The sequence below is a fragment of the Mixophyes fleayi genome, chromosome 1 (assembly GCF_038048845.1).
Source record: "Mixophyes fleayi isolate aMixFle1 chromosome 1, aMixFle1.hap1, whole genome shotgun sequence".
Taxonomy (NCBI): domain Eukaryota; kingdom Metazoa; phylum Chordata; class Amphibia; order Anura; family Limnodynastidae; genus Mixophyes; species Mixophyes fleayi.
In genome coordinates this window covers 349,991,614-350,003,288 of record NC_134402.1, presented here as the reverse complement: position 1 = coordinate 350,003,288, position 11,675 = coordinate 349,991,614, and the positions used below count along the sequence as shown (strand labels likewise).

General features: G+C 40.0%; 1 protein-coding gene across 2 annotated transcripts in view; it reads right to left on the bottom strand.

Annotated features, from left to right (window-relative positions):
- Positions 1 to 1,206: 1,206 nt before the first annotated feature.
- Positions 1,207 to 11,675, bottom strand: part of TMEM132D (transmembrane protein 132D) — a 779,572-nt gene continuing 769,103 nt past the window's right edge. For both annotated transcript variants that reach the window (XM_075176771.1, XM_075176781.1), the window contains one exon: positions 1,207 to 3,294. In XM_075176771.1, the coding sequence (XP_075032872.1) occupies positions 2,119 to 3,294 (1,176 nt within the window). In that variant the 3' untranslated portion in view covers positions 1,207 to 2,118. The remainder of the gene's footprint in view (positions 3,295 to 11,675) is intronic.

Genomic DNA, 11,675 nt, shown 5'->3' with positions numbered 1-11,675 from the left:
TTGACAAGGAAAGAAGCACATTGACTGCCAATACATACATATAGAGATTTGGTGAGTAGTTGGCAAGTAACTAACTTTATTTCAGTAATTTGAGTGTAGGACTCAATAAAATGAGACCCCCTGACATACTGTGTCACCTTACATGTTTTGGCCAAATTATGGAATAATGCATTTATATTCATATGCAACTAGCTACCTGTAAAGTACTGTAAGCTAGATCATTTGTACATTTTATCACCTCTTTACCTCAACAGGCACTCTACGTTTTAACAGGTGCATAGCCTTGTCCGTCTTATTTAGATACACTCAGTGTGCATTTTGAGCGCAAAGAGGATACAAGCTAGTGCAAATATGTAATTTATTAGCAAAAGCAGCAATTTTGAGACAATGCACATGCACTATGCATGGTATTAGAATGTAATAAGGTTATTTTTGATGCGCAGTTTACAACCTCCTATTTTTTTGGTGAATATATGGACATTTAGAGTCTTAAACAGTATATTATTATGTACTCCAATTAATATGAAAGGCATTAAAATAAGTAGACAATAAATATTTATAACAAGCGGGGAATAAGAACTTCATTTCAAAAGAGGTTTGTTTGACACCACAATATTCCTGCATAAGTTTGACAGAAGCTTCACATTACTACTCTGTGCTGTTAGGGGACCCTGCTCATTCTGCTATCAAATTCTCAGTCTGTGACTTCTTGTTTGCTTTACCCCCCTACCCCAACCCCCACAGCAGCACATTATACACTGTGACTACCTGCCACAAGGTATAAATATCAATTGCAAAGCGCTGTGGAGCATGCTGGAGATCTATAAATACATTTTAATAATGTTTATTATTATAGGTTATTCAATATCCATCATGAAGACATCAAGGTGAGCAGGAGATGAAGACAGAAAACAAAAAGGTGCTCTGATCGAAATTGAACACACCTTAATGACATGTAGCAGTACACTGTTGCTGTTAAAGACTATGACCAAAGGGGAACTGTTTTCAGGCCATGTAATGCAAAAACAAATAGCACACTTATTTCTTGGTTTTCCGAAGAATTGTATATTTATATATTTCAAGACATTTAATCCTGCCAAGAAAACATAAAGATAGAAATGCAATATTAAATAAAATGATGACTTCTAACAACAAGTTGTTATAGAGTGGCAGTGCACAATGCATAGCAACCAGATGGGAGGAGACTAGGAGCTCGACTACTTTATTTGAGGTTTATGAAATTGTACAAGTCCAAAAGACAAACAAAGGCAACGCAATGTCTCTGTACTGAAAGTTACGATTATTATTGGTTCTTATTGTCTAATGTCTGAACATATATCTGGATAGAGTATTTATCCACTCATATAAAAAATAAACTTTTAGGGTAGAAAGGTAATTGGAGGGCAGGCCATCCCATTATTGCATGACTAGATAGAACTATCCAAGCTCAAATATAGTTAAATAGATGATACATATGTACATAAAAAGGGGCCTTTTCAGCTTTTAAAATATAGTATGTTTGCAAATAAAATCCAATAGAATGGACTATTAAAGTTTACCTGTTACATGCAGCCATTGTGTGGGCTAAACCAATATTCCACATACCTCTGCACTAGTTTCTAGTGTGTTGATAGTCTGCATTCTCATAAATATTGGTTTGACCCACAACATGCCTACCACTGGCTAGGTACACCTTAATGTAACTTAGCTAAAACTATGTTCACTTGTGTACAACAGACCCTCTAACCAAGGGAAATGTAACATATAGTACAAAACTAGTAATTTAGTTGTCTCTGCAATTTGAATTAAAGTGAAATAACAGGGTCCCCTTGTAACTATTATTATTATTATTATTATTAATAAAAGATGCACTTCATGTGACACGTTACATACAATACACAACTTTGTCTTTTACCCAGACTTTGCATTATATTTGTCTTATACCCTGTAATAGTCTGTATAAAAAGTTTACATTTTGTGCATTTATTGGTCATTCCATCTTTTATAGTAGCTGCTATTTGTGGAGCAAGATATTGGTTCAAGAAATGAGTCTCTTTTGGGAACTTTTCATGTGTGAGCATGGCTAAATCTTGAATCAGAAGATGTTCTTGTCTGTGTTCAAACATTTTCATGTAACCTTTCCATATAGTTTCTGAGTTCTTTGCATTCCCCCATGTCTATATCTTGGCAAACCCACTTTATATCTTCTTCATTGTTCACTAAACTGGAGTTGATGTTGGGACAGCCATCCTCATTAGGAATAGTAGTGAAAGTGGTAAATTTTACGCGTTTCCTTTTGGAGGTCGGTGAGGTAGCTGGCTCCCCCCTTTGTTCTTTTCCTTCGCTGAAGGCAGTCTCTGCAGATCTGTATGTCTGCCCGTTAACAGTTTTAGGAGGGTTTGAAGTGATAAGATATTTACTTTCTGCAATGTTTACTCCCCTGTCTATAGCTGTTATGCATTCTTCCTGTTGCAAAGGAAAGTTAATGTTGTTTTCCAAAATTTCTGTTCGATTGGTAAGGCCAACCCAGTCATGTGAATGTGTCATGGTCTCCTGTTCATCCACAGGAACGTGTTTGTGCCTATACTTTAATGCAAACGTCACACAATTTATAAGGAAAACAAGTATGGCCAGACAAAAGACCCCTAATAAAGCATACATCCCAATTTCCAAGTCACTTAAACCTCTTGTATTTTGTACAAGATCATTTTCCTCCACATCTCCATTGTTACTTGGTAGGTCAACCTGTGCAGGAAAACTGGTGAAATCCATGGGGATGTTTGGGAGATGACTGTCATCATCTAAAAGACTCTCTCGCTCTCTTTTCTTACTTAGCAGGGCTTTGTCAGTAGTCACCCTATTCATTACTTGAACATCCCTCTCCATAGATGGGGTACCAAATGAAGCACCATCTGGTCTCACTCCTTCTATTCGAATTTTCTGCCTTCTACCAGATGAATGGTTTTCAAAATGATCCCAATTATTTACATTCCTATTCTCAGTTCCATTGTTCTCATTAAATTTCACTTTAATGTGCCCAATGCCAATGGTAAGAATGCTCTTTCGTTTTGACTTCTGGCATAACTCACTTATCATGAGTTCTACCTTGACCAGAGCTCCCTGCCCTTCTGCAATGGCTGAAAAAACTGGCCATTTGGATTTGGAGTCTTGAGAAACAGAAAAAACTTTCTCATCCAATGATGTCACGCTTAAAGAAAAATCTTTAGGGTCATAAACATCCAAGGGAGTCACTGTACCATCGCTAAACTGGATCCAACAACTGATTTCTACTTCCTGTATGTAAAATAGAAAATATAATACTCAGCAAACAACAACAGATAAAAAGAAGAAAATGTTTCCATAGAGAACATTTTATACTGTAATAAATTGTAAACCACTATAGGGTGAAGGGCACAAATTCATTTCTAAGGCATAAAAACACTACTTTAAATTTCTTGGCAATAAAATGTGTTTTTTCTCAGTGGTTCTAAAAAGACAGTGGGTCCCTGGGGCGATATGGATTCGACTTTAACAGCAGAATAATAAAGTGACTGTCAGAAGACATTATTATATGCTGATTTAAATTATCGCAGTTGTGTATTTAAATGAAAAAGAATTGCATATTTCGAAAATGTTTTAATATAAAGTTTTCTCTGATTATTTCTAAGAAATGATAAAGTCCCGTCTGTAACCTTCAAGGTAAATCGATGAACATGTCCTTTTTTATGCTGTAACCATTTAATATTTTACTTTCAAAAACTTTTCTTCTTCAAAAAAGTTCAATTCAGAAGAGATGAAGCCAGTTTTATTTAATGTATTAGAAATTTTTTAGCAACGATTTATTTTTAAGTACATAAACAAATCTAACCTCTTTACCATCTATAGAAGTTTGAGAAACTTTTCTCATTGCTCTTCTTCAGTTTAGCTAAAGATTTTCTACATATTCTTTAAATCATTGCAAACCACACAGTTACAAAGATGCTTTCCTAAATATCAGTTTAATCACGGGTGGTGTGTGGTGTCGTATTAGCCTGTATAACTGGTAGAGGAACAATTTTACTATGGGACAGTGATAATGATTGTACTTTTTAATGGCTAATTTTTAAATATTGCAAGTTTTGGAACAAACAAGCATGAAGCATCATTTGTAAACATGTTTTGTTGTTTTCTTCAAGTTGATCCTGCAACTATTTCAGCACAGACAGTGCTTTACTTGACCTATATCAAGCATTATTAAAAAACAGTAATAATGGAATCTTTCATTTACATCTCACACTCAGAGCTGGATTAAGGCTTTGGCGGGCCCGGGTCACTTAAGACAGGGGGGCCCCTAAGATCTAAAATGAATGCAGTGGTTCCCAAACTTTTGCAGTTTGCGGCACCCTTATATTTTCCATAATCCATAATATTTTTTTAAGGCACCCCTCTAAAATAATTAACGAGCAGTCCCATCTTTTATAATTAGTTGGGTCAAAATAACGTAATAAGTATTTAGGTCAGGACGGACATACTTAGTAAGTTGTTGGCAAAAATAATACACATTGGGTATAAGGCTATAAGCCGGCGGTTCCCAAACTGTGCCCCTGCATCATCTCCACACACACTGTGCCCCTGCATCATCTCCACACACACTGTGCCCCTGCATCATCTCCACACACTCTGTGCCCCTCTGCAGCCACACACTCTGTGTCCCTCTGCGTCATCTCCACAAACTCTGTGCCCCTCTGCGTCATCTCCACACACTCTGTGCCCCTCTGCGTCATCTCCACACACTCTGTGCCCCTCTGCGTCATCTCCACACACTCTGTGCCCCTCTGCGTCATCTCCACACACTCTGTGCCCCTCTGCGTCATCTGCACACACTCTGTGCCCCTCTGAGTCATCTCCACACACTCTGTGCCACTCTGTATCCACACACTCTGTGCCCCTCTGCGTCATCTCCACACACTCTGTGCCCCGGCGCTGTCTCAGGGGTGCCGCAGGCCAGCCATAAAAAAAACAAACAGAAACACTTACCAATCCGTGCGGCGCCGGGACCCAGCATCCTCCTCTCTCGCATCAGTGACAGCCGCTGCATGAGAGAGGAGGATGCTGGGTCCCGGCGCCGCGTTGATTGGTAAGTGTTTCTGTTGTTTTTTTTTATGGCTGGCGCTCGGCAGAGGGGGCAAAGTGAGAGAGGGCAGAGGAGAGGGACAGAGGAGGCAAAGTGACAGCGTGACAGGAGAGGGACAAAGGAGGCAAAGTGACAGCGTGACAGGAGAGGGACAGAGGAGGCAAAGTGACAGCGTGACAGGAGAGGGACAGAGGAGGCAAAGTGACAGCGTGACAGGAGAGGGACAGAGGAGGCAAAGTGACAGCGTGACAGGAGGGGGACAGAGGAGAGGGACAGCGTGACAGGAGGGGGACAGAGGAGGCAAAGTGACAGAATGACAGGAGAGGGACAAAGGAGGCAAAGTGACAGCGTGACAGGAGAGGGACAGAGGAGAGGGACAGCGTGACAGGAGGGGGACAGAGGAGGCAAAGTGACAGCGTGACAGGAGAGGGACAGAGGAGGCAAAGTGACAGCGTGACAGGAGAGGGACAGTGTGGCAGAGGAGCTGGGACAGCATGAGAGAGGGCAGAGGAGGGGGACAGCGTGAGAGAGGGCAGAGGAGGGGGACAGCGTGAGAGGGCAGAGGAGAGGGACAGAGGGCAGAGGAGCTGGGACAGCATGACAGAGGGCAGAGGAGGGGGACAGCATGAGAGAGGGCAGAGGAGGGGGACAGCGTGAGAGGGCAGAGGAGAGGGACAGAGGGCAGAGGAGCTGGGACAGCATGACAGAGGGCAGAGGAGGGGGACAGCGTGGCAGATGAGCTGGGACAGCGTGACAGAGGGCAGAGGAGGGGGACAGCGTGACAGAGGGGGCAGCGTGAGAGAGGGCAGAGTGTCTGGATGCAGTGGGGGCAGAGTGTCTGGATGCAGAGGGGGCATTTTTGCATACAACTGAATAAGCATTTCTGTCCTGACCAAAATACTTATTACAATTTGTTGACCCAACTACTTCTAAAACAGGACTGCTCGGTAATTATTTTGGAGGGGTGCCTTAAAAAAAATTATGGAGACTCTAAGGGTGCCGCGAACTGCAAAAGTTTTGGAACCACTGCTATAAGCATTGACACATCTACATCATCTACAGCTCACAGTATGACACTTACAGCTCTCCCAGAGGGGCTCGCCTAAGTTGTCTGCATAAGACAAATTATTACTTACACAAACTAAAATACTGTACATTAAAGCAATCATCAAAAGCCCACATTAAAAATACCATTGATAACGTACACTAAAACTAACAATTATACCGCACGCTAAAACTAGCACTGATACCGCACGCTAAAACTAGCACTGATACCGCACGCTAAAACTAGCACTGATACCACACTCTAAAACTAGCACTGATACCACACGCTAAAACTAGCACTGATACCGCACGCTAAAACTAGCACTGATACCGCACGCTAAAACTAGCACTGATACCGCACGCTAAAAATACAATTTATAATGCACGTTAAAAATAGCAATGATACTGCAAATTAAAACTAGCAATGATACCGCACATTTAAACATAAAAAATAAACATTGATAACGTAACACCAATTTTGACTATATATGTGTGTGTGTAGCTATGTATATCTGTGCATATTTATGTGTCATATATATATATATATATATATATATATATATATTGTAATAATCATGCAGGACCCTCTATTTTATTAATCATTATTAAAGTTATTATCAAAGCCTGCCACTTATATTAAAGCTTTAATTAGACTACATAAATGTGTATATAAATAAATATAAATATAAATTATACATAATGTATTACAATTGTATTCAAACTTTAATATAACTGGATGGCTTCAGTAATTACTTTACTAATGATTAATAAAATATAATCTGCAACTCAATTTGCTCTACCAGCCTAATATTAATGTTTAATGTATATTTATTAAAACACTACTGATAAAATAAATAATCATATTTAAGAAGACCCCTCATAGCATGATTATTGCTTGATTAAATATGTAAAATGTAGCCAGAAGATAGATTTTATTTATATATATATATATATATAATGTACTCATACTATTAAAGGTGGCAGCATTTTACATATTTAATCAAGAAATACCCATGTTATTAAGGGTTTTGTATATATATTTAGTTTTAGACTAGTATAATTTATTTTCACTCACCTACTGTCTCTGGAGTATTCATGCCAAGGAGGAGCTGCTGCATCTGCACAGGCGCAGCAGCTCCATTTCGGCCATTTTAGGTATTACAGCAGCCGCGGTGCTGCTAAGATAAAGTGGGCGCACATCGCGCAATTGTCAGCTGTGAGACGGCCGCGGTTGCTGTCAGTTGCTGTCAGACAGCAACTGACAGCTAATTATCAACAGGAGAGGTAATGTGGGCGGCGAGGGGGGGGCGCCAGCCGCGGAGAGAGGGGGGCCTGGTGCGATTGCTGTCAGTATATTACTGACAGCAGATGAAGTCATACGGGTCGGCGGGGGGCCCTCAGAGAGGGGGGGCCCGGGGCACGTGCCCCCTGTGCCACCCCCCTTAATCCGGCTATGCTCACACTTGTATATATTATATGTACAGATAGATCAAGATTTAAGCTAGGTACACACTACAGGATTTTCACCCGATTATCATGCCAATCACATGATAAACGACAAACGATATTGCATTAGTGTGTGCGCTCCAACGATCAAGTTTTATCATTCCAAAGCACATCAACTAATTTGATTTTTATAACCGGACTAAGGGGTATATTTACTAAACTGCGAGTTTGAAAAAGTGGAGATGTTACCTATAGCAACCAATCAGATTCAAGCTTTAATTTTGTAGATTGTACTAAATAAATGAAAGCTAGAATCTGATTGGTTGCTATAGGCAACATCTCCAGTTTTTCAAAACCGCAGTTTAGTAAATATACCCCTAAAAATTTCTGTAAACGGTGGAACAATGTCATTCCAATTTTACAGTGTATACATACTCACAAGAATCTAGCTGTTGGAGGAACTATCGGCAGAATTATCAGACAGACATCTCTGGGTGTATGTATTTAAATTTATGATGTTGTCTATTACATCTTCCACGTGCTGTGTTGTCTAAACATGAAGCACATGGAAATAGTGTTTTTTTATAGCAAATCAATAATAAACGTTTTTACATGCTCTGTATGTCATCTATGTGTTCCTGTATGTAATTGTATACAAAATGAATTGTTAACCATGTGAAAATACATATTCTCTCACTTATTTACTGGTCTGTTATGTGCACATTTATTTTATGTTGTTTCCTATAATTTCCTGACGTTAGCGTTCCCACGCTTTCCCACGCTGTCAGAGATGCAAGCTCCAAGTTATAAATAGATCTGCCGACTATTAGAATTATATCAATTTAATCAAATCTACGATAATAATAATTATGTGGTAGGTTGCTTCTGTATTCGGAATCAGTTGTGGCATCTCTCTGAAGATTTTTTTGCTTGCCATGTATGTTCCGGCTGGATTATTTTGGGAAACAAACTGCCAGCCTTTTTTTTTAGTTAATTTTTTGGGGGTATTTTTTATTTTACCAATTCAATTTGGATTAAAAGCTTGCAAGACTGGATCCTGCAGAAAAAAAGAAGAACAGAGTTGGTAAGTATGAATTTTTATTTTTTTTTACATTTTTTTTTTGTGCTTTTAACGAGGCTTGTGTTTTATTTACATTTTTCATTGGTGCCCTCTAGGACACAGCGGACTTTGGGTGTCAGGGCATGCTGGCACTTGTGGTTTCCCAAGTGCCAGCATGCCCTGGCAGTCATGGGAATGCTGGTGCTTGTAGTACTATAAACACCAGCATGCCCACACTGTTCACGACAGCCCGGGCTTTCTGGGACCTGTAGTTCACCAATGTAAAATAGTATTTATCCATAATGTTTTTGTTTTGTTTAACTATTTATTACCCCACACTCACTGCCCAGCGGTGTGGGAGGAGCCCTAGTGCTGCCAGCACGGGGTTGGGTACCCCTAGGAGGGGTCCCGCTTTTTTTGCGGACTCCAACCCCCTAAGGGTTGATTCGCATCATGGCAGGGGAACCCCCTGTTGCAGGTTCAACAGCTTTCAAACAGCCGCAGCTGGATAAGCCTAGGGCTGTTTGCCCCCCCTGATTTTCCTCTGGCCAGCACTAGGCTGGCAGCACTTGGACTCACACTTTCTTTTTAACATTTATCACTTTACTTTTAGCATTTTACTGCCGATGGGTGTTTTCCTCTTTTATGTCCACATTGGCTATGGCTCCCTCTTTTTTCTTTTGCTGTGTTTCTGTGCACACTTCATCACATATTTTTCTTTCTGTAAATAGATGTCACTATTTTAATAATCATACTAATCATTATTAACATTAATTACTAACACCATTTACTAACAAGTTTAACAAAGTTTTAATAACTACTTTTCATATTCAATTTTTTATGTTCACTCTCTTCAACTTTTGTTGCTACTTGTTCTTCAAATCTGACCATCGTTTTTGTATCTGAAACTTGTTTCTTTTTTTCCAAGTTTGTCACGTACCATATTAAATCAGCATCTGTATTATTATTACCTTTCTGTAATTAACTTTTCTGTATTTTTTTGTGTGTCAATCATAGTCATGTTGGTCCAGCACTCTGACCAAATTAGTTTGGCTCTTTTCACCTCTTCCAATGGCATTTCTTGTTCACTTTTATCTTTCCCTTGCTCATGTGCCATGTTGTCATATACTGCTGACTCTCCTCTTTTTATATAGACACTTCTAGTGCACACATGGGCGTTAGCAGCTGGTATGTACCAATCATGACTGCTCTAGCTGCAGAGAGGAGCATTATGAGTGAACATTCATTCTTCCCTAGTGTTCATCACAAAGGTATTTGCAGCTCTGCTTTAACACTTTTTAGTAACATTTTTGTACTTTACGAATGGATTCAACACTTTCTAAACCAAATTTTATCGCTATTATAGCCTAAGAAAGTTGTGTTAGAAACAACTAGCCTTCACCACCTTGCCTATTTTGTCAGGCGCAGATTTATGGTGGTATGGAAAATCCTTAATCTATTACACAATATACCAAAAGCATTTTCCACTACTCGTCTTGCTCTTACTAATCACTAACTAAAGATCTTCCTTTAAGGTGTGATAGTTTTTAACATATTACTTTGCAGTGCAAAGGACTCTGCTTCAATGTCCCACCATCGTGGACTTTTCCATGTTTACCATTGTCCACAAAGATAAATTCATATTTGGCATCGGTTATGGCTATCAGGATAATCCTGTATAATCCCTTGTAGTTATAGAAATCCACTTTAGAGGCTGGCATAATTCTTGCATATTTGCCATCTATTGCCCCGTCATAGTTTGGGAGGAAATGCCACAATTTGTCAAAATCTTCGGCAATTATTTGCCATTCCTCGATTGTCGATGGAAACTGCAAAACAAAACAAAACAGAGATTGTTGTAATGTTAAATCAATACGTGCATCTATAATCATACTAACTATTTACAGTTTTGTTTTTATTACAGTGCCATCTGCTTTCATGGAAGCAGGATTGTGGTATGTGGCAGAGGAACCTGTGATGGTGACACCTCTCACCCAGCAGACAGAATACAGCCAGCAAACCACATAGCCAACTATTTATTACACCACACACACACCGCCCACAGCTACCCATACAGCAACCCATGCAGGACATTGAGCAAGCCACCCAGCAACAAGAGCAACAAACTGGCAGGCGGGTGAAAGAAAAGTGGACTTGAGTCCAAACAAAGTGAAATCCTGACTCGCCAGATAATAGAAACAACAAACCATTTAATGCAAAAGGAGGCTGATGATTGTGTACTGTTGGGAGCATCTATCACAGTGAAAATTAAACGGCTGCCAGTCGAGTGCAGACTGGAGATACACCGTTTAGTTTCAGAGGTGCTCTATAGGGCGCTGAGGGGGGAAATTATGCCACACACTAGATTGACAGACTGTCCCATCCCATATATTTCAGCTGCACCCTCCCCACAGCCAACATCACATAATAGGAAGTAAAAACAGTATCCCTCCTACCTATAGGACTTCCACACCAACCAGCAATGCAAGTATGCTAAAATATAGTGGAAGTAATTTCTCATTGGAAACCATGGAACACTACCACTATGAACAACTGTGACTTTTATCTTTGTACTAAATTTTTCTAAAGTTTGCGTTTGTATTTTTTACAGGTTTTATTTTTGTGCTCAATTAGTTAAAATATTCTTTCAGCTTTGCCATCTTCTCAGCCACACCTACTCCATCACCGGAAGCCAGAGAACTATTGATGGTGCTGGGAAAATGTGGTTGTGCAGAGATGGGTCCTATACCCCTCCTGCCGTTAGGGCACAAAGCAGCGTTTACACTGTATGGAAGTGCTTCCTGTTGCTGGGAAAATGTGGTTGTGCAGAGATGGGTCCTATACCCCTCCTGCCTTTAGGGCACAAAGCTGAGTTTCCACTGTATGGAAGTGCTTCCTGTTGCTGGGAAAATGTGGCAACCAGTCTCTGCTGTGCAGATATGGATCCTATTAATGATTTTAGGACCCCTAGCATCACTTCCACTGTATGAGTGCTTACTGCTTGTAAAATAT